The following is a 24,126-nucleotide window of genomic DNA, read 5'->3' as shown; positions in this document are numbered from 1 at the left end:
ATGTTAACAAATGATTAATGATTGTGTTTGCATTTATTAACTCTATTTTGTGCAGAATTACATGTCCAGTCTAGGTGAATTTTACAGGACACTATAAAATAAATAGACATTTCAAATGAATTCCTGTCTAAAGAGACATTTGCGACGCTCTTTCCTTGGTTCTAATTGTTTGATTGATGCTCTTGTATCGTGGGACTCTCGTCACATAAATTGTGTGTCAATCTTTTATGTTTTTGCCAGTTTGCACATTTCATGTTGTAACTTCCCCAGCTATGCCCAGAAGATACCAAACTTCCATTATAGAGGACAGTGGGGTGTCCGCTAGTGATTTCTCTGTTTTGTAAGAGTCGTTAAAAGCTCTGTCTCACCTTGCTGTAATGATTATCTCAGGCTTTGATGGATTCTGGGCAAAAAGAAAGAAAAAAAAAAGGTAAGAGGTGCAAGTTTTATGAGTGACATTTTTCCATATGCCACATATGCGCACTGACAGAAGAATAATGATATTAATAAATTCACCAGAACGATCCGCTTTCGTTCTTTTTGAGGGATATTAACTTTTTTATGGAACTCGGTTCCTCTCTGCTGCCAGATTTTTAATGAAATGACAAAATGACAACATTTAAGGTATATTTTATCTGTTCTCCTCCTAAAGCTGTCTGGAATGGGAGATTGTAATATATTCTAAGATTCATTTAATAATGCTATGCAATCGAAAGAGTATGAGAGGCAAGAAATGTTGGCTCCATTTGGTTCTAGCTAGAAAGAGAGAGTGAACAGAGGGAAGAGAGACATAACTGATTCCTACTCACTTAAAGGCTGTAATTACAAGCCTTTCTGCCTGATGGATAAGAGTTTTTATAATGAATGAATGGAGATATTGAAAGGAGAGAGTGAATGGAATTGGCTTGCATGTTGTATGTCAAAATTACTGTTATTATAGATCTATTATTGCAACAAAAAATAAAATAAAAACATACCTGCAGATTTTATATACAGAATATGCAGTATGTTTTCTTGATTCACACATTGATCAATTTAGATTTAAGGGTTTTTCAAATATAACAGCATTCCCTTTCATAGAAATGCTGTTAGTTGTTGAAAGGTCCAGTAATAAAACCAACATCTGAATGACTGTTTCCTAATGCTTGCAATCCTGGCAGAAGGGAGTATTTAGCCATGTTGAAAAAGTGAATGCTTGTAAAGATGCATGTTTTGAAAGGTTTGGGATAATTGTAGTTTTTTAATGTAGTTTTTCTTTAGTAGTCTTTAGTTTTGTTTTGGTTTTGGAAGTTTTCACTTACCGGTTCGCCAATTTTAAATAATAAAAAAATTATATTAGTATTTAGCATTAATTTTCTCAGCACTGTAGATTTATTTTTATCTAGTGACTTTTTTTTTTATAATGCAGGTGAGTTGTAATGGTTTAAAGCTTTATAATATAATCCAATATAATTGTAATAATATATAGCAATATTACTCTTTGACTGTTGTTTTTTTTTGTTGTTGTTGTTGTTGTTGTTTTTTTTTTATCAAACAAAATGTCGCCTAGGTGAGCATCAGAAATGTCTTTCAAAAACCTTACTGACCCCAAACTTAAGTTGCACGGGTATATTTGTGGCAATAGCCAATAACAAATGATCTAAAAATTCAAAATGGTCAAAATACCTTAAATATATCACTTTTATTTTTTGCAAGTGGATGCAGCACAATCACAAACCTAAAGAAACCTTTAAATTTTCTCAATTGTTTGGATTTTTCAGATTCCCGATTTCAAATAGTATCTCGGCCAAATATTGTCCTGTCCTAACAAACCAAACATCAATGAAAAGCTTATTTATACAGCTTTTTAGGTGATGTGTAAATCTTAATTTTTAAAAAGGACACATAGGATTTTTAGTTTATTTTTAGTTTTTTTTCAGGTATTGTTTTTAATTTAATTTAACAAAAATGTTTTAATAATTATTTTTGGTTAAGATAATAGTTTTGTTTGAGGATGTGGATTCATCATTTAAACTAGTTTTTACCACACCAGTGCGTTATATATCGGATACCTCTTCCTCTAAATGGAATACTGTACTGTGCATGGTCCTCCTTTGGGTATTTCTTGACCAAAAAACAGGCTTGTTATTTTCTTTAGCCAAAGGTTTGTCCAACTGAATATACATGAAATGTAAAAATCATTTTGTGGTCTAGAAATCCCACAATTCACATTTTCCCTAGTTGCTTTTCTTTTCTGAGAGAGGGAGATGGGGATTTGGTTAGGGATCTAATACATCCAGAAGACAGAGTGAATGCAGCGTTTTCATGATTCAGACAGCTGTTTGCCACAGGATGCATTCAGAGGGACCTCCCTTGAGAGCAAGAGAGAGAGAATATGAAACCCGACCTTCATTTAGCAACCTTTCAGTCCCCGGTTATCCAGCTACCTGAGGAGATTCCTCTGCAATAGCATTTTGGTCCCGATTTCCCCCGTGATTCGTTGATATCGGTGCGCATATTTGAACAGATGGTGAACAGAAATCATCCATTTATCTGTATGAGCTCCGTACATTCACACTCTTCTATCGAGCCATAATGCACCCTGCCGCGGCTCACGGTAGGGCTTCAGATCAGTCTCTCTCTCTTTACTCTCTTTCTTCTTCGCTCACCCTCTTTTACTTCCATCTCATCGCCCTCCTCCTCTCCTGCTGAGTTTCTTTCACCTGTCTCCATGTTCGGCTCTGATCAGCGCCTGAATGAGCTATTTACACTGACTGACAGAATAAGACTCCTGCCAAGCTCGATAGAACTAGCTTGTCAGGGTGAGTTTTGTGTAAAGGAAATGAACGGAGGGACGGTCGATCGTTTTTAGTTAGGCGGTGACCAGGCGGAGGACACCCTGAAACAAGCAAACTTGACTCTGAACAGTTAAGGTTATCACGGGACTCGTGCGCTTTGGATTCTCGTTGAATAAGGGGTTCGTGAAGCGTTTTCGAAACGAGGAATCTGCCATCTATTTATAACTTATGAAGCTCATGCATTTTTACTGATGCTGCGGAGACGTAAGATGTTATTTCGGGAGGATTATGGTAAAGGTGCTTTCTTGAACTCTCTTTCCCTGCACTTGATATCATCTGAACACTCACCCTGATGTTGTCTGAACTCTCTGTACCCCTTAAAAGCAGTTCTGCAAGGAAACGCTTCTGGAGCTGTAGGTTTGGAGACTGCGTGTGGGAAGCAGTCGTCTCTCTCTCTCTCTCTCTCTTTCTCTACTCCTACTCCCTCCATTTCTTCGGTGTCTCACGGCTCAGTGTGATTCATGATTAATGTGCCTGTCATGCTCATCAAGAGCTCAGAAAAGCCTTTTGGTTGTTCATAGTCCCTCTGTTTCTTAAAGCTCTTCTATTCCTTTAAGCTTGTTTCTTTAAGCTCTTCTCATCTCTTCTCTCCATGTTTTGTCGAACATCTTTTCTTCTCCTCATTTCTGTTCACCTCTCATTTATTATTGCCTCTTCTCTCATCTCTGATGGCTTTTCTTCTCAGTTCCCATCAGTTCTCAGTTGTTGTTTTTTTTTTCTTTTTTTCTTTTCTCTACTATTCTTAGGTCTCTTTACTATCTACATGTCTCTCATTTTGTCACTTCTTTTTTTACATCTTGTCCCTACTCGTTTCTTATAGTTTTTCCTAATTTTTGTTCTCTTAGCTTCTCCAATCTCCTCCACTCCTTAAACTTTTGCTGATAATTTACTCACCCCCATGTCATCCAAGATGCCCATGTCTTTCTTTCTTCAGTCGAAAAGAAATTAAGGTTTTTGATGAAAACATTACAGGATTTTTCTCCATAATGGACTTCAATGGACTCAGTTTCAGTGCAGCTTCAACAGGCTTTAAACGCTACCAGACGATGAATAAGGGTCTTATCTAGCGAAATGATTGGCCATTTCAAAAATAAATAAAAAAGTTTAAGTTTTATAAGCAAAAACGCCCGCCTTGCTTTGTTCTGTGATGCGCGTTTGTGACTCTCCTGTTTGAACTCGTTCATCAAAATGAACAAAATGAACGAATCTTTTTTTGAGTCAAAATCAACGAATTGACTCGGGAAAAGACTCGTCGTCCGAAGTTCGTCTTTTCTCTCATCCTTTCTCCGTTCATCTCCATCCACATTTTTTTTCAGTTTCACGTCATTTATGCCTGACTTGTACATCCATAGAGAGGGATTGACAGAATACAGTTGGTGTGTATGTGTATGTTCACAACATCTGTGTAGCAGAACATCAATATTTGAACAAAAAGAACAGAAGGCTGTCTCGCATGATGCTGTGGGCTTAAAGAGTCAGGTGGTCACACTGAAGCGCTTGAAACATATGCCATATCTGTACCCAACTCAACATTGAAAGTAGGCTGGATCCAGGAGTCTTTTGATGAGAGACCTACAGAGAAATCACAGGATATGGGTGAAGATGTTGTATTCTGCAGACTGTCTGAGGCCTAATGCTGTTATGCCGGTTAGACTACAAAACATTTTTGTCTGTTACGATCAGATTATACGATTTTGATTCCTAAATTCTACCCTAAGTCAAACGGATCATGTCAAAATCTGGCCGATATCTTGAATGAACGCGGCAAATGACTCTGTAAACTACAGCTGTGGAGAAGCAACCCAGTTAAAAAATCCTTTCTTATTATTATTATCAGTGTTGAAAACAGTTGTGCTGCTTAATATTTTTGCGGTAACAATGATATGTTTTTATTTTGTTCAGGATTCTTTTGTGAATAGCGAGTCCATGCTGAATAAATGAAGTAATTTCTATCAAAATTATACACTAAGTGAGTGTCTCCAGAAACTTTCCACATTGCTCTGGGTTTGGCTGGTGCTTAATAGCTTGGTCTTAGATTTTGGATGTTCTTTTGGCTTTTATCAGAGAAGATCACTAAAAATTGTGCATTGCATTGACTACAGTGGTTTACATAAGAATCTTTTCACAGTTTTAGATTAGGGTAAGATTCTCACTATTAACTGACTATGACTTTTGCCTATATAAACTCCTAATTACTGCTTATTAATAGTTAGGAAGGTAGTTGTTACGTTAAGGTATGGGTAGGAATTGAGTATTGGAATGTAGAATAAGTTCATGCAGATTAAGGCATTAATATGTGCTTTATAAGTACTAATAAACAGGCAATATCCAATGCTAATAAGCATTCAGTTAACAGTGAGAATTGGATCTTAAGCTAAAGTGTTACCGAATCTTTTTTTATGAATTGTTTACACATAAACAGCCAGCAAAAGATTTAAAAAATGGCTTTCCACACTTGTCCGGTGATCAAAAATCACTCACCAAGGTGCACAACAGTTTGACATATTGAACAGATTGCACTTAAATTTCCATTTTCGTTTTGTATTAACATAAAGTATAGCGTCTAGTGTAACTAAAGTAATCCCTAGTGTGACTTGCTGACATCACTATTTGATATACTTGTTTTACATACTTCATGGTGATGGCTGCTGATCTTTTCGAATGCTTTTTACATGCCTGAAACAAGTATTACAACTAATGCGATGATTCGCTCTCTTTTTCAAAGGAGTTATGTGAACAGAGCTCTGGGGCTTCCTGGGAACTTTGATCCCGTGGGACTGCGATTAGAAAAAGAAGCGACTCTCAGTAATATCACTTAGTGTAAAGCTCTTTGGAGACAGATGAAAAAAAAAAGAGAGAAAGTCTTCGATCTAGAGCACTCCGGAAGGACCCTTGCTGTCTGTTCGCTAAATCTCTTCCACACATCTAAGAATCCTTTCAAAGGAATTTCATACCATCTGAAGTGCTCTGAAAATGGTAGGAGGCATCTTCTGTGTACTTCTTAAGTTCCTTGAACCACCATGCCAGCAAACTTGTATGCGCTCGACCGTCTAGAAGTTTTCGTGCTTTCGTTCCAGCATTTGATGTATCCGAAAAAAACATGTCCTATTATCAAATTGCAGCACATTAATGACTGACCTTTAAGAGTCACTGAGAGGATTAAACTGCATCACAGGGGACGAGATCAGAAGCAAACGCAATTCTACAAAACTTTACCCTGTCCTGTTTATTCTACCATCTGAGACGGCCTAATTATATTCAGCCCAACGCAAGTACATGCAGAAAAGCGACACTTCCTAACCTTTTCTGAAATGTCACTGTTACTTAAGGATGTTTTGTTTGTACTAATTAGCTAACGACTGTGGCCATGCATTTGAATTTTGAGTAGTGCCGTAATTACACTTGTGCTTTGTAAATTTATGTAGTAGCAGCTGTTTTATTCTAAGTAATGATATTTAGGATCAGCTTTAGAGACTGTAGTATCGTTTTGTCTCTCTCTCTATAACTGGTAGGTTCCAAACCTGGTGAAGTCTATGGCAGCATGTAAACTGAAATGGAACTTGATACTTTAAGGGACTCATTTGGAACATATGCACAACTGTGTGTCATTTACGAAAGACTGAACTCATTGATTTCAATAAAGGCTTGCAACAAGAGGAATTTTGTTTGGAAAGAATTTAATTTTTTTTTATTCAGCAAGCATGTAATCAATTTATAAGGCATTTGCAGTGTTCCAGTGATTTCCATTTCAAATAAATGCTAAACTTTTTATTCATCAACACTGTAAAAAATATTTTCAAGATTTGTTATCACAACATATTTTCTTTTGTCAAATCAACTTTTTAATAATTTATTTAGTTGAGATAACTTATTATTTTAAGTTTCTGATGATTAAATTAATATACGTCATTGTATTAACTCACTTTTTCCAGTTCAATCAACTTAAATTTTTTTAAGTTGAGTGAAATAATCCTGTAAAAAGTAAGTAGCAGTTTCCGCAAACATATTTAGAAGCACAACTTTTTTAACATTGGCTGGAAGAAATGTTTCTTGAGCAACAAATCCGCATATTAGAATGATTTCTGAAGCATCATGGGACACTGATAATAATGTCTGCTGAAAATTCAGCCTTGCCATCACAGGAATAGATTATATTTTAAATGTATAGTGAAATAGAAAAGAGCTTTTTAAAAAATAAAAGCAGCCTTGGCGAGCATAAGAGACTTCTTTTTAAAAACATAAAAAATTTAAATGACCTCGAACTTTTGAATAGGGGTGTATATTGTGCACATGGTTTTTGGGATTTTTTTTTTTTTTTTTTTTTTTTACAAATAAATTCACACATGGCTTTATCTACCAAGATACCCCTTAAAATGTGATGAAACAAGGAATCATAATTAATTGTCCTACATTTTAGAATAGCGTTCATGTTGAGATTGCGATTTAAAATGTTACATAGGTGGCTCGTTGGTTACTCTGATTTGTCCATGTAAGACGTGAACAGTAAATATAACCAGTTAACATTGATTAATGGGCTTTGACGGGTTGCTTTTGTAATGAAGCATTATGGGACATCTTTATTTTCCCATCAGCAGTAATCTGGAGCCCAATCACATTAGCTCTTTTTTATTTAAGTCTGTAATTTTACATCAATCTATTGTTGTGTTTCCATACTCTATTTCCTAAACCTTCATCTCCCACTTCCTTTACCCTTCTCTCATCTTTTTCTGTCCCTCTCTCTCTGTTATCCAAACACACGTTAGATTCTTTAATCTGGTAATAGCCAAGCGGCAACATTCTAATCTGAAAAATGAAGCAAGTGCGAAAAACTGCAATACATCTAAAATCCGCTAGAGGGAGGTGCCAAAAGGAAGCAAATATCCATGTCCGTTTTCACAGCATAAATTCATGCTTTTACAGGTTGGTCCCATGGACTTTTATTGTATTTTTCGATAGGTTCCCAGTGCCTGAAAACTGTGAGGGGGGTGATTTTTTTTCTAACTCGTTAATTTAGATTGTATTTAGATATAACATGTATGACAATTGAGGGTGGTTAACCTTTGATTGACAGCTGATAACGGGCTGCGCCGATCTCGGCCATGATCTGACACAACACATCATACCACCTCTGTATCCTTTCTGAACATTTGTATTTTGTATTTCTCAAGATTTTCTAATATGGCGCCGCCCATACGCCCAAACAGCCTCAAAACTGTTCTTCAGAACGTCACTGACGCTTTACAGTCTATGGTAATAGCAGCACTATGGATGAATTACAGAAATCCCAGAATGCTACAGTGCAGAGCTGAAGCATTTAAAGTGATGGTTCAGCCACTGTGGTGTGTGTGTTATTGTGGGAGCTGTATGTGACTCAGGTTCATCACCCTGCTGAGAACTGCCATTATCGCGATCTCATACCAGCAGTCTGTCAAAACTCCTCAAGGTGCACCTTTCTCTCTTTCTCTGTCTGAAATGCACGCTTTGCACCATTTTCCACAGGATTTGCAGAACTGAGGAAAATACAGCTTACTTTTGTGCAGAAGCTCATATTTTCACTCTGTATGCAATGAGGTCCAAAAGTCTTAGGCTACTAGTGAAAAGGGTTCTCTTTTGTAAAGTTAATTGAATGCCAATTTATCTTGTTACAAAATGTATTCAGCATCACAATTAAGGGGGGGGAAAATACATGAATTTTAGAATCTCTTTCAGTTTCTGCTTTAACTGCAGCAGTCAAGCTGCATGAACTCCACAAGTTTGTGTAAAACCTGATGATCATGTTCTCTAGTATGATTACTGTATGATTCAAAGAGCATCTTGTGTTTCAATGGAAGTAACATCTTACCTTCTGTACAAATTAGTTCACATTTTTGCTTACTTGATTAGTGACCTAAACATTTCTTATTTATTTTGTACAATAACTTTTCTGTCAAAATGTTTCTAAATAATCTTATTTCTGGTTTGGACTCGAGTCTTAATAGTCTGGTCTAGTTCTTCCTTTTTGTGTATTTATGTACCAGTGATGGGGATGCAGAAGCTTTGTGTAAGTTGGTTTTCAGAGAATATCTTACCCTTTTAAATGCGTGTGCTGGTGCATATTTAAACAAATCACGACAAAAGAACCATCCCAAGACGTCATATAACTGACGTCTTGGGACGTGTCTTGACCATACGTCAACATCCGCCGTTTTAGGGTACCCTTTAACATTGGTTAGATGACGTTATCGGATCCTAACCCTACCCCAGACCTAAACCTACCCCGTCACCTAACTGACGTTAAAGGTAAAGCGTCAGTTGTATGACGTCCCAGGATCGTCATGTAACTGACGTTAAAGGGATACTCCACTTTTTTTTGGGAAATAGGCTCATTTTACGACTCCCACAGAGTTGAACAGTTGGGTTTTACCGTTTTCGAATCCATTCAGCCGATTTTCGGATATTTAGAAGAATATCAGCAGACAGTTTCTGGTCTCATTGACTCCATAGTATATTTTTTTCCTACTATGGAAGTCAATGAGACCAGAAAATGTCTGTTAACTGATATTTTTCTAAACATCCGAAAATCGGCTGAATGGATTCGAAAACGGTAAAACCCAACTGTTTAACTTTGGGGGAGTTGCAAAATGAGCCTATTTCCAAAAAAAAGTGGAGTATCCCTTTAAAGGGTAATCCTAAAACGGCGGATGTTGACGTATAGTCAAAAGAAGTCCCAAGACGTCATATAACTGACGATGACTGTGTTAAAAGAACCATTGTTGTTTGACATCAGTGACTTTAAACCTTCTGATAATAAATATTGTAGACGAGTAGTATGTGAACTGAAGATATATTTTATATTATTCCTATAGTAAATGTTTCTATTAATTGCAAATTTAGGTTTGGTGATGTTATCTTAGAATCCTAATTGCTTATCTGATTAATACAGCTCCAAAGTGCCAAAAAAATAGAATATATTTGTAAAGAAAATGCCTTATTAAGTTTCAATGTGATTATCAATCTACCTTATTTTGACAGTAACTTGGCCCACTGCAACTTGAAGACTTCTTCCTCAACACTATACTGTACGTAGTCACGTCTGCACTGAAAATTGACTTAAACACTAGATGCAGTACATTCCTTTATCTACAATACATGTAGCTTGATTCCGTTATCATTTCTTGGTCAGAATAGTTAGCATGTTTGTATTTCCTGTGTGTGTGTGTGTGTGTGTGTTTGTGTGTGTTTTGCGGCGTAGACCTCTCAGTGTGACAGACAGGCGTGTGTGTGATAAACTTATTGCTTGGAGCTGATGGCAATGACATCTTGTTTTGCTCCCGTAGCATGAGATGTATCTAGCGTCCGCGGTTATTGCCGGGGTGGGCCGCCACTCGTATATCATTGCTGTGGAAACCTGCTCGGCCCTGACAGCGGATGGGGGATTGAGAGGATGCGGTCGGCCATTTTGGTGTTTCTGCCCTGTCACGCTGTGGATTTAGAAAACAGATTGGTACTTTATCAACTAATGCAAATGGGAAACATTAAATAGATGTCAGAAGACTTTATACAGGGAGGTTTGGAAAACATGCATACGCTCAATCACTGAAATCATCCTCTCCCTCTCGCACTCACTCACTCCTCACACACATACACACTGCTCAAAAGCCCCTCAGAGAGGCAGTCAGGATTGTGTTATTGTGTCTGAGCCGTGATTGCATTAGGATGTCATGGTCACTTTCGTTCTATCAAGAACTAACACTACATAACAAAAGCACCACCAAAGAGAGAAAAAAAAAACGAGTGCAAAAACCCGGGTCTCCTTGGATTGCACGGCAGCAGTCTCTTCAAAATAAAAGCTTCAAACCAAAACAGTTTTTACTCGCCACAAGAGAGCCATTTTGCCTTGCATCATATATGTGTTTAAAGAACTTAGTAAAACTTTTTTTTTTTTTTTTTTTACGAGAGAAGCATAGTCGGAGTCAAAAATGTGTAACTTTCTACAAGTGCCAAATGTGATTTAATATTTGATTCAATACTACATAAATGTAGTTCCCCAGTCGGCCAGAAATTTTATTACTTTGCATAGATCAAATTTTAAGAATGACAGTCTAACTCTCATGATTTAAGCTATTTTAGCGATTGAAATCAAACGGTCTACTAATGAAATGAAAACTGTTGAGAAACAGTTGAGAGTTCGATTTTTGCGTTTATTATTATTTGTGGTGAAAATTTAATTGTTACATTTTTGTATAATAATATTTATTAGTCCACGTCTTAAAAAAAAACATCTAAACGTTGACAAAACAATCAACTTTTTAGTATACATATTTAAAATGTAGATTTTTTTTATTTTTATTTTTTATTCTGGGAAGTGTAAGATTGATTGTTTTTCTCGGTTGTTCTGGAGTGTGTTTCTGTGTGTGTCAGATATAGTTTTTTTTTTTTTTTTTTTTTTTTTTTTCTGTCAGTAACAAGCATATGGTCTTCCCCTCAATAACATTTATCGTTCTCTATAAATCAGTCTGCACACAAGTCTGTCCACAAGTCTAAAGAAGCTCTTTCACCTGTTCTCATTTGCACTCTCTTTTTCACTCTTTTCCCTCCCCCCCACACTTTCTTGCTATCCTTTCATCTGCGGCTCATTCGGATGACTATTTTTCCCTTTCATCAGACTGCCATAATGTCAAGCACTCCTGAACATCTGTGATGGTGGCTGGATAAAAGCGTGTGGTGTGCGAGTCCAAATGTGTGCGCTTGTGTTTGAGCGTGTCGCGATTGTGGATTTGCTTGTAAATGTGAATACATTTGTTTGTGGGTGTGCAAAAAGTAGCATTAGCACACATTACAGTATGGAGCTTCACGGTCCAATATGTTTTGTCCATGTTTTTGAATATGGATGTGTTCACACTCCTACCTGATTCTTTCTGTGTGGGAGGATTCATTCTAAAAAGAAATATGAGCACAAAGCATTGGGATGATACGAACAAGACACTACCATTAATTCTCTTATGGAACATAATGTGTGTTTTGTTTACATGTCTGGAATGAAGAGCATTGTGGGTGGAAGTTGGAGAGAGAGCTATTATAATATATCTAAAATGTTTCTCCTAGACAACACTGAAGCACGTATATATATATCAGTGGTAAAGCTATAGCAACATTTGAAATATTACTGAGACCTATATAGGGTCTATAGACCTTGTCTTCGATTTGTGTTAGAATTTTTTGAAAAGTATCTGATGCTCACAGAGGCTGCATTTATTTGATCAAAGTTACAGAAAAAAAATATTACATTTAAAATAACTGTTTTCTATTTTAATTTATTTGTAAATATAATTTTCAGGATCGTTACTCAAGTCTTCAGTATCACATGATCCTCCAGAAATAATTTGAATATGCTGATTTTATTTTATTTGTATTATTTTGGTGCTTCAGTAACACTAACTATAAGCACTGTTTTGCTGCTGTCAAAGTGGGATATTTTTTTTAATATTTGTGTGTGAATTGTGAAAAAATTTCTTTAAAAGCAACAGAAATGATTTGAAATACTTTTGTGGAAATTATGTTTATTATTTTGTTGTATTTTTAAAAACAGTTTATTTTAAACAGAAGTCTTTTGTAACAGTGAATAATTTAATGAACAATTTTAATGAACAATATTTTGAACAATTTAATGCACCCTTGCTGATTAGAAGTAAAAAAAATAAAATAAATCAGAATGTAAAAAAAAATAAATTAAATAAAGTGGTTAATGTAGGTTGTCTACAAACCAGAAGGTTGGTGGTTCAATCCCCTCTTCCACCTGACCAAGTGTCGACGTGTCCGTGAGCAAGACACCTAACCCTGGCTGCTCCCTACGAGCTGAATGGTGCCTTGTATGGCTGAAACCCCCGTCGGTGTGTGAATGTGTATGAATGAGTGAATGTGAGGCAAAATGTAAAGCGCTTTGGTGGCCATTGGGTCTGTGAAGGCGCTATATAAATGCAGTCCGTTTATCAAAATAAATGCAGTCAAAACAAACAAAAAAATAATAATCTTACTGAGCCCAATTGGTAGATCTATTATGACATGATTTTAGAAAGGGTTAAATAGTTATCTGTCTTTCGGTTAACATTATTTCCCCTATCCTCGGTTATGTCAGCCTAAAAAGAAAGTTAGTGAAAGTTCATGTTGCTGAAAGGTTTGCAATGGCTTTTTTTTTTAATGGAAATAACATGTGTTGATGAAATGTTCACAGTAAGACCAGGAATGTATATTAAAAAAATGCATGTTGACTTTAAGTCTACTGAGCTATGAAAGAAACACTTGAGTGATAAAATTGTCCTCTGGTGTGAGAGCGACGGTAAGAGAAGGAGGGGCAGGTGCGAGGGCTGTGATTTTCTCAGTGTGAGCAGCACACACAGGCATTTCTCTATTCATTCTAATCAGGATGAATCAGGTATGTTTGCCAGAGGATTACGCACCTATGCAAGCACACGCACACACACACACACACACACATTACAAGTCAACAGAAATCTCTATTATGCTTATTTCAGTCAGGGGAAATCGTTTCCAAAATATCCCATCCAATTACGTCTGTGACAGTTTTATTAGTGAAGGAGAGTCGTGTCTGTGTGTGTGTGTGTACATGCAGTGACAGAAAGAGAAATGGAGAGTGAGCGTGAAAAAACGTGAAGAGCCAGAGAGAGGAGTGCTTTAAATCACTGTGTGCTTTGAATCACGGTGAATATTTCAGCTCCTGTCACTCTCGTGTGGCTCTTTTATCCACAAGACACTTTTAGACCCTAAATCTTTCTCCAAATATCCCTGTGTGAAATGGAATTTCACACCCGTACGTGGTCGATTTCATGGGGCATGTCAGAACAGTTTTCCAGTTTTTAATAGCCATTTTATTGTAGATTTATAGTGCTTTTATTTGATTTTTTTGGCTTTTGACCCTTTATTTGACGAATACAGTGTAGGGTTATAATATATTTTAGGGGAGAGAGAGTAGAGAAAAAAAAAGGAAACTGTATCCCTGTCTCCAGCACATTTTTTTATTGTTCTTTCTCATCACATTTATTAATTTTTCACTAGATTTCTTTTCATTCTTTAATGTCATCAATTTTATATTTTTTTGTCAGGACTTTCTTTTCCTGCGTTTTGCTGTGAAAGGACCGTTACATTTGCCAAAATTCAACTTTTTTTTTTTTTTTTTTTAAACAAACAAGCAAGCTCAGCCCAGGTTGGAAAAAGTTATGCAAAAGTAATGTTATTATTGACTTTTTAAGGGAGTAACAGAATATTGTAATGCATTACCTTTTTTGTGGTCCGTGTTTATTGCAGAATGATGTGTTTTTTTTTTTTTGGAACAATTTTGGTTTCAAGCTCAATGATAGTATAAAGGTTTAATGAAGTGAGAGCATTACACAGAATTCCACAAGATCAGCCTAGTCCAGCTCTTGCTGTGACCTCAAATGCTCACAGAAGCCGACTTGACGTTCACATAAACTGTGAAATAGCACATAAATTCACCAACAATTACAGTCCTAGAATTTGCTAAAAGCATGAATAATGTTTATGAATCTGTCTAGCATATGTTTACATATGTAATGGTAAAAGTAATGCAGTGAAATGCAATATTCCCTTAATTAATATTTAAATATTTATTTATAAGCAACATTTATTAACAATTAGAGCCAGACCGATATATCGGCCGGCCGATATTTTTGGCCGGTATTAGGCATTTTCCATAATATCGGTATCGGCCGATAAATGAATATTTAAAAAATAAAATAAAAACGGACGAAACATGCTTCAATCATCTCTCCTTGGCCTGTTATATTATATACATAAAATGTATGTTTTAAAACTTGCAGTATGATGTTATCTATTGCTAAATTATGTGAACATTTAGACATAGAGAAAAAGTATCAAAAGTATCTTGTGCAGAAAAGTTAGCTTTTCTTTTACACGTGTGTGAAATTCCACAATATTTAATAAAAAAAAAATATCGGCCGATATATCGGAATATCGGATTTTAAAACCCCAAAATATTTGTATCGGTATCGGCCTTCAAAATCCTTTATCGGTCGGGCTCTATTAACAATCAAACATTACAGTGAATGTGGGATACCAAAAATGGTATTTTAGGAGGCAGCGTAATTAAGTTACTCACCTTTTGAGAAGCAATTGCATTGGCAAGCGTGTATATGCTGCCTGAAAATGTTGTCTCCATTAGCAGCTCACTAGGTTTTGGAACAGAGCAGATATCTGCATATAATGTGAAGCTAAAGAGCCAAGAGGAGCTGCCCATGGTCCTGAAAATGATTACGTTATTGAGTATCTGCTGGCTGCTTTTCCCAGTGCTGAAATCCACTTTCAGCTGCTTTAGGGCAGTTTTCACTTTATCTCTCGTTGTCACCGGCTCATGTGGCGCTCATTTGAAAACGTCATCCAACCTGAGAGTGCTTTTCAAAGTGATTGACAGGCCAGTTAAGGAGTGAGTAAGCTTGCTTTCAGGGAACCCTGGCTGATATGTCTGATTATAGGAACTCGCACATAGGTAGCTGTCATCCGAGTGGATTTGCTTGGACGTTCCAAACGAACGTTTCTCCTAAAGCTTGATGCCTTATTCCTGAATGTTTGTTGCAGGGTCACGTGATGGTCTCTCAGCGATGTCTGGAACGCTGCCTCACTTCCTGCAGGAGCCCGATGATGCGTACATCGTCAAGAGCAACCCCATCAAACTGCGTTGCCGTGCACGGCCCGCCCTCCAGATCTTCTTTAAATGCAATGGGGAGTGGGTCCATCAGAACCAGCACACTTCCTTGGAGCACACCGAACTAGGAACCGGTAAATACACACACTCTGCCCTTCTCTTTAGCGCACATTCTGTCTGTTTCAGTCTTTCAAATACGAACACCCAACAGTGCCTGATGGGAGAGCGGTGTCTAGAATTTCAAATCCAACTTTCAGTTCACTGCCCATCAAACATAGTGTGCTATCTGTAAGAGCTTGAAAGAATCTGATTGTTGCATTTAGTGTTTGCTGGTGCAGATTTTGACAGCTGAAAGGTCTTATACAGTGATGCAACACAGTGAAATATTACTTTCATCCCTCCTGTCAGATCAGTACTTGACCCAGCTGTGAATTGCTGTTTTATATTCAAAAACGTTTGAAAAGCAGCCTGGCTCATTCCAGGCATGTTTTTTTTTTTTTTTTTTTTTACCTTCTGTACTTATTTCTTTCATCTTCATCTGTTATTGATAAAAGAGACAACTGTTAGTGGCTGAAAAGAATTACAGATTTTGAATGCTACCTGTATTGAAAGCTTAGACTGCTAGTGAGGACAAAAGCTGACTTTTTGCTGCTTATGTTAGACAATAGACTGGAAGCCATTCACCTCCAATGGACAGTTCAGAGTGTCAATTTGAATATTTTACATACAGTAGACAGCAATCATCATACATTCAAATCAACAATATGCAAGTGCTGTGACTAGTTCCAGTTAGTCTAGCACAGTACATGTTGCAAAGTATATATGAAGAGTTCAGATGCAAAAGCCTCTAAATGCCATTTGAAATTTTCTTCTTTAATGATGATTTTTATCAAACTTGTACATTTAAGTTCAGTAATTTCACTTAAATAACAATTAATAGGTAATTATCATTGCCATTTAAGTGAAATTACTGAAGTTAAATATACAAGCTTGATAAAAATCATCATTAAAGAAGAAAATTTCAAATGGCATTTAGAGGCTTTTGCATCTGAACTCTTCATATATATAATTAAACATATAATAAATAATAATTATAGAATAATGAGTGTTAGTAACGGGTCATGTGTTGACGAAAAAGCTTGCCAGTTTCTGAAGTAGTGAGTTTAGATATGGGGGAGCAGAGCCAGTGTTCATTCTGTGGGCACTAGGTGAACATTAGTGCCTTGAATTTGATGGGAGTGGCTATTGAAAACCAGTGCAAATTGATGGAGATGGCGTGACATGCTCTCTTTACAAGCTCGTTAAAGACCACTCTTGCTGCGGCATTCTTTATCCATTGCAGAGGTTTGACAGTGCATGCTGGAAGGCCTGGCAAGAGAGAATAACTGTAGTCTAGTCTGGATACTTCAAGAGCTTGGAAAAGGAGCTGTGTTGCATGCTCCGATAGGAAGGGGCTATTCTTTCTAACGTTTTACAAGGTAAATGTACAGGATATCTGTGAAGTTTAACTGACCATCAACCACATCTCAGAGGTTTCTGTCTGTCTTTGACAGTGGTGGAATGTAACAAAGTACAAATACTTTGTTACTTTACTTAAGTACATTTTTCACGTATCTTTACTTTACTTAAGTAGAATAAATAGTGCATACTTTTTACTTTTACTTCCGTAGATTTTGCAGCAATTATTATACTTTCTACTCCACTACAATTCTACAACTTCTGTTACTTTTTCATTACATTTTCTGATCAAAACGTAATCTGAGTCTGACCATCCGTTCATTGCACGTTTGTCTCACCAGTGACGTTTGGTTGCCATAGATATATCAACCCGGTCACACTAAATGCGTCTCGCACGCAGTGTGTTTATCGTGCAGTTTATATGTGAAAATTTGTTTTTGTGTGCAAAGGAAACGCACCATGTGTAATAGGCCTATACATTTGGTTAGGATTAGCCTATGGCAAGCCAAGAGGCTCAGAATTACACCATAAATTAATCGCGTTTACTGCCAAACATAGTTATTAATATATAGTAAGGATAAGCATGATGTGCATATTGCCTAAGTTTGCCAAGCTTGTTTCAGAAATGGTGACACCAATTTTTTTCCATAATTATTGAACATCATTATAGGAGTATTAGGTGGAACGAGTTAGAATTAAATGTTTTATTAATCATTTGAAAAAAATAGACATTAAGAGAATAAATTGTTATGCAAGTACTTTTACTTTTAATACTTAAAGTACATTTAAAATCGGGTACTTTTTACTTTTCACTTAAGTATGGTTGTCATTGTGTTACTTCTATTTTACTAAAGTAAATATTTATCTGTTTATTTGTACTTTTACTTAAGTTCTGAGATTCAGTACTTCTTCCACCACTGGTCTTTGAAATAATTATGGATGACAAACCTAGCTGAATGGAGAAGTTGGGGTGGTTGGGTGGTGATGGCGCAGTGGATAAGACACATGCCTTTGGTATGGGAGACCCTGAGCAAGACACTTAACGCCAGTTGCTCCAGAGGCGTGCGACCTCTGACAATTATAGCAATTGTAAGTCGCTTTGGATAAAAGCGTCAGCTAAATGAATGAATGTAAATGTAAAGTTGTGATGAAGCATTGGGATGGCAGAGATCACAAGCAGTTCTTTCTTTGCAAGGTTGAGTTGAAGGTGGTGGTCTTTCATCCAGTCCGAAATTTCTGTCAGGCAGTCAGAAATGCGAGGCGCTCCTGTCAGATCATCTGGCTGAAATGAGAGGTATTGTGTGTCATCGGCACAGCAGTGATGGGAAAAGTCACGTTTCTGAATGACAGTTACTAATAATATTATGTAGATGGGGAAGAGAAATGGTCCAAGCACTGAGCCTTGAGGCACCCCAGTTGCTAGATGTTGCGACTCAGACACCTCACCTGTACAAGACACCCTGAAAATCAGCAGACAGATCCAGCAAGATGAGTAGGGATGATTTAAAAAGCTCAGAGCTTCAACTACCGAGAGCAAGACAGTCTTGGTTGAGTGGCTGTTTTTGAATCTAGACGGTTGATTCTTGTTGTCCAACCAGTAGAGACTTGTTTGAACATGACTCAAGTGTTTTAGCAAATGGAAGAATGGATACTGGTCTTTTTCTAAAAAGTGCTGGATATAATGGTTTAAAATAATGGTTTCCAATATAAAATATAATGGATGGTTATGAATGAGGTCAGAATTATGCTACCGTTAAGTCTGTTTTGTTCATTAAATGTGCACTGAATCGATCAAAAGAGACCATAAAGGCATTTATTATGTTTATTTATAATGTATGTGGCTAGCTATACATTAATCTTACCAGTCAGTAAGTAGATGGTTACTATCTTTTCACTCCATAATAGGAGGAACATACAAATAATACCTATTGTTTTCCCGGTTGAGAGTGTGTTTGCAAACAAATTGAGGTTATTGCTGCCACTAGGGGGTGGATTGCGCATTGTCATAGTCATGTGTATTGTTTCACTTAGCAATTTATTTTTATTTATTTTTTTTTGGATGAAAATGTGGTGTTAAATAAGATTTCATGACAATAAAGTATCCACATTTGTTATTTGATTTAATTTAAAAGAAAATACAATGTAGTAACCTAGAAGTCACTTTATTTCCTTTATGATTTATTTTCTTTCTATTACGTAATGATCCATTGTATTTTATTATTTTGAGATTGTTTTTGATTTACTGATTTTATATGTACAGCACTTTGGTCAGCGGAAGCTGTTTTTAAATGTGCTTTATAAATAAACATGACATGACATGACATGACATGATCCTACTGTTGAGGATGTTTTTCACATGGAGTGTAAAACAGGTCTTAAGGTGCACTTATAACAAGGACAATCACCTGGAGCCCTTGTGGGGTTCAAACATACAGCCTTTTTGTTATTATTCCACATCCTTAACTTCTAGGCCACACCACCCCATTGTAAAGTAGAAGGATACTACTCATAACATCAGCTCACATGCTGAAACCACCCAGGCTGAACTCGGATCATCTGCTAAAATAAACATCCACCTCAAATGTGATGTTGCATGTGCCCAGCTTGCTATCTCAACTTCCTCTTAGCACACTTACAGAGATCTTCTATCCGTGCCCGGCATTGACTATTGAGTCTCAGCAGGTTGTTGGACTGCCTAATCATCTCTAAACATCTGTGAGGCTCCGTTGATTAAGACCAGGCTCCCTCGGTCCAGCACAGATATGCTCCGATCGCATCTCTCCGGCGGCAAAGCCGATAAATCAAACTCAGAGAGCAGGAGCAGCGGTGTCCTTGGACTGCCTGCGTGCCTGCTCGGATTATTTGTCCTGCTAGGCTGAATGGAATCGCTCACGGATGGATGGCTGGTAAATCTGTCAGTACTTTTGAAGTGATGCACTTTTGCGAAGACTGGTAAAGACTGCAAAACCACAGTGCGGGACAGGACGAGGATAATGCGGTCAATGTGTCTCGGAGACTTACTTATGGACATAAATAAACCCATTTTACCTGCCTAATGTTAATAAATGGGGTTTTTGTCAATCAGTTGCACGAGTGCTGGACCATAAAATAGTGTCGTTCATGTTACAGTAAATATCACCCAGGGTTTGTTTGTTTCCATAATTTCAAGCATTTGTGTTTGGCTCTGATTTCGGAACAAAGAATTATATGCATTAATAGAGATGTAAAAGGAAAGCTCCGGCTTTACCGCTTCATGTTCAGTGCACGCTGTCAGGAAGTGCGGCCAGCTTGCAGGTCTGTTAGAATAAGCCAGCTCTATTTCCTTTCTGTGGCCAAACACACAGACACAGCAGAGCTGGCTAACAGGACTGGACACCACTGAGATTCTCTGGCATAACAGAATCACACAGAAGCAGGACAGTGTGATCACCTCCCAAGTTCCAACATCATTCGCAGCTCTGTTTGATCAGAAACATAAGCTTTGAAACCTGTTACTACAATTGTAATTTAATGTAGAAATGTTGAAGAAATATTTCACCCAGAAATGAAAATTGTCATCATTTACTCACCCTCATGTCGTTACAAACCTTTATGACTCTATATCTTCTGTGGAGCACAAAAGAAGGAAGTTTTGGATCGAATGAGGTTGAGTAAATAATGACAGAATTAGCTACTTCTTTAAAATCGGCATGATTGCAGCGATAGACTTTTTTTTCCCTATTGTGATGTATATCCAAGTATAATGGTTTCTTGAATAAGATAAATTGCCAGTGAACGTAACAGAAGAGATGTTGTTGCAAGTTGGAGGGGCAGTTCATTTTAATAAAGACTACTATGCTATGTAAATATATATTATTATTATTATTTTTTTTATGAAGGTTTGTCCATTTTTAATTCATGGTGACTTTAAAGGTCTTGATTGAGTTGCCCCACTTTTTCCTACTCATCTTTAAAAATATAATAGATGGCCTTTTGTAGATTGGAATAAAAATTGTGTGAGCTATAAGAATGACAATGAGTATTTTTTTTTTTTTTGTGCACGGCTGATGATCGTCAGGTGTTTGAGTTTGCAGACATACTTCGGGTGATGGCGCTTCACTATGCGGTCAATGATTCATAATTCTGTCATGATGTGTTCACTGAGAGTGTGCATCGTGCACCTGTGCCTGATAAAATGTGCTGTTTTTTTATTAATTATGAGGACTGTGGTGCGTTTATGCTGGAGCTTCATGAAAATGTATTTGGTAGTGCTCCATGAGCTGCAGAGGCTGTGAGGTTTCAGTTGCTCGTGTTACCTGGGGCGATAATCCTCTTGGCTGCAAATGACTGTAATTTTAAAGGTATTGTTGTGCCATTATTTACTTGGCTTCTTTATTCCAAGTTATTTGATAGATTTGTTTGAGTAACAGACAGAAATCACATATTTATTCCCTGACAATATCCCTTCCAGTGAGTTGATGGCATAAGAACATTTAACATTGATATGAAAATGAGAAGAGAATCATTGAACACGTTAATTTGGTTCACAATTTGTTCATGTATCAGACTGATTTAGTTGATTTGATTTACTTACTGATTCATTGATCTATTTATAGCTGTTCTAGAGTCAAAATTATTTCCCACACAACTGCTATTATCTCTTGTATGAGTGTGCTGAACTTAAGAGCTAGCTCAATTAATGAACCATTCTTCTGAGTCAGTTCTTTTTTAAAAAAGCAGTTGAACTTTTTTAATGATTAATTCTCAAATTAAACTAATTCATTCTGCAATTGGAATTGTTCAGCTTACTAATTCATTGATCCAAGTACAGCAGTTTTCAAATTCAATGATTATTTACAAAACGTTTCTCCTGCAAGTGAGTGAGCTTAATCCTTCTTCTGAGTGGGATCGTTTCAATAAATCAGTTGACTTGAATCAGTTGTTAATGAATCAGACTGATTGATTCTCAGATTGGGCTTATTCATTCTTGAATTGGAAGTTGGATTATTCAGTTTACTGATTCATTGATCCTGTTCATAGACTGTAAAAAAAGATGGGTGACGCTTGATCACGTCACAGAGGTTCTTGAGTGATAATCACCAAACTGCTGAGAATTGAACCTAAGAACTGAATCTTTCTTTTTTTAAATCTGATCTTTTAATGAACCGGTTTTATCCTTCCGTTTTTATGTCACAAATCAGACAGAGTGACTCAATTTTCTGGGTGAACCGTTCCTTTAATAAAGCGTGGAGCTGAAATCATAGATATTCAAAAAACTGAATGAAATATTTTCTTTCTTTTGGCCAACACAGGAAGTGCCTCACCGGCCAACACTCAACCTGTTGTCATGGTGATGGAAATGGGCTGAAAGAGAGCAGAAGGGCAGGGCAGAGAAGAACAACAGTCAACTAGAGCAGCATAACCCCACTGCTCACTGATCAATACAGATCACACAGCTAAAGCTTCTGATCCTACTACCACTGAGAAAGAAAGATAGACAGACTGAGAGGAAAAAAGAAAAGAGAGAGGAGAGATTTATTTGAAGCGCGATAACGATAGAGATCTGCCAAAGGAGAGATTTAAGGAGTGGAACGAGCGATGGGCGGAGAAAGATGGAGGGTGAGGGAGAAATAAAGGGAAAAAGGGTGACATTACTGAGATTTAAGGAGAAGAGGATGCAAGAAGTGGATGAAAATACTAGGAGGAAGAATTAAAGGGGTAGTTCACCCAAAAATGAGACGCCATCTTCTCATCCTTTCGTTGCTTCCGATCCTGTATAACTTTATCTTTCAGTGGACCACAAAAAATAATTATGAAGAATGTTCATAAAGAATATTGTGATTTAAGGTCTTGTCAAGGTCATAAAAAGTATGCAAATGCACCATTAAAAAGTCCATACAACCTTTGCACTATATGTAAAGATACCATTTCCAATGATTTTTATTTATTTTATTTAATTTTTTTGATATCTGCTTTTGTGTCCACCTAAAAGAATGAAAGTCAAACGGGTTTGGATCGACATCTGGGTGAGTAAATGATGACAAAAATTTTCATTTTGTGGGTGAACGGTCTCTTTAAAAGGTCACTGTATGGCGAACATCCAGTGGCCTGATGGGTAAACAGGAAATAGATAAGAGAAGACACTTGGAAGGCAACTACAGAGGGAGGGAAAGAAGGGCACAGCAAGAGATGGAGGGTGAGATGGTCCTCACCTGCTGTTCGGCGACTGCAAGAGGGATTGACGTCCAGCATTCTGCATTAAGATCACAGCTAGCCCACTGCGCCATATCATCTACCGCCAACAGAGACAGACAGACACAAGACCAGATGCATTGAGATCAGAGAAGGACAAAGACGACGAAGAAAAAGAGAAGAGAGGGAGTTCGAAAGAGAAAATGCATACCCGTACGAATCCTCGGGGCTGACTGTGCTATACATGAGCGAGTGAACAACAGCAAAATGAGCTGTAGCTTCAATCCAGGATTATAAACAGTAACTGTTTAGACTCCTCACAGACATGTTAACAAAGGGCTTTGACTCAGGATTAGCTGTTACAGTGTCAGTCAAGACGTCTAAAAAGGATTTGAGCACGTTTTCAGTATCACGTCGGTATAAATGCGTCCGTAATGCAGTTTGAAGCACTTACCGCAAGTGTCACTGACTAGCTTCATTCAACTATATGGTCATCTGCATTATATATATATATAATGTGTGCGTATATATATATATATATATATATAGTGTATATATATATATATATAGTGTATATATATATATATAATGTATATATACTGTGTGTATATATAATGTATATATACTGTATACATAAATGAAGAGTTCAGATGCGAAAGCCTCTAAATGCCATTTGAAATTTTCTTCTTTAATGATGATTTTTATCAAACTTGTATATTTAAGTTCAGTAATTTCATATACAAGTTTGATAAAAAATCATAATTAAAGAAGAAAATTTCAAATGGCATTTAGAGGCTTTTGCATCTGAACTCTTCATATATATATATATATATATATATAATGTACATATACATTTTTCATATATATATATATATATGAAAAAGCCTCTACGTGCCATTTGAAATTTTCTTCTAGAATGATCATTTTTATCAAGCTTGTATATTTAAGTTCAGTAATTTCACTTAAATGACAATTAATAGGTAA

General features: G+C 36.8%; 1 protein-coding gene across 3 annotated transcripts in view; it reads left to right on the top strand.

Moving 5' to 3' along the window:
* Positions 1-24,126, top strand: part of unc5da (unc-5 netrin receptor Da) — a 222,025-nt gene that overhangs the window by 131,339 nt on the left and 66,560 nt on the right. For all 3 annotated transcript variants that reach the window (XM_089124045.1, XM_039688107.2, XM_089124046.1), the window contains one exon: positions 15,447-15,647. In XM_089124045.1, coding sequence (XP_088980171.1) covers positions 15,447-15,647 — 201 coding nt within the window. The remainder of the gene's footprint in view (positions 1-15,446; positions 15,648-24,126) is intronic.

This window comes from Pimephales promelas, chromosome 19, assembly GCF_988280905.1.
Source record: "Pimephales promelas chromosome 19, fPimPro1.hap1.1, whole genome shotgun sequence".
In the NCBI taxonomy this organism is placed as follows: Eukaryota; Metazoa; Chordata; class Actinopteri; order Cypriniformes; family Leuciscidae; genus Pimephales; species Pimephales promelas.
Note: the sequence above shows the minus strand (reverse complement) of the source record. Positions and strands in the feature narration are given on the sequence as shown.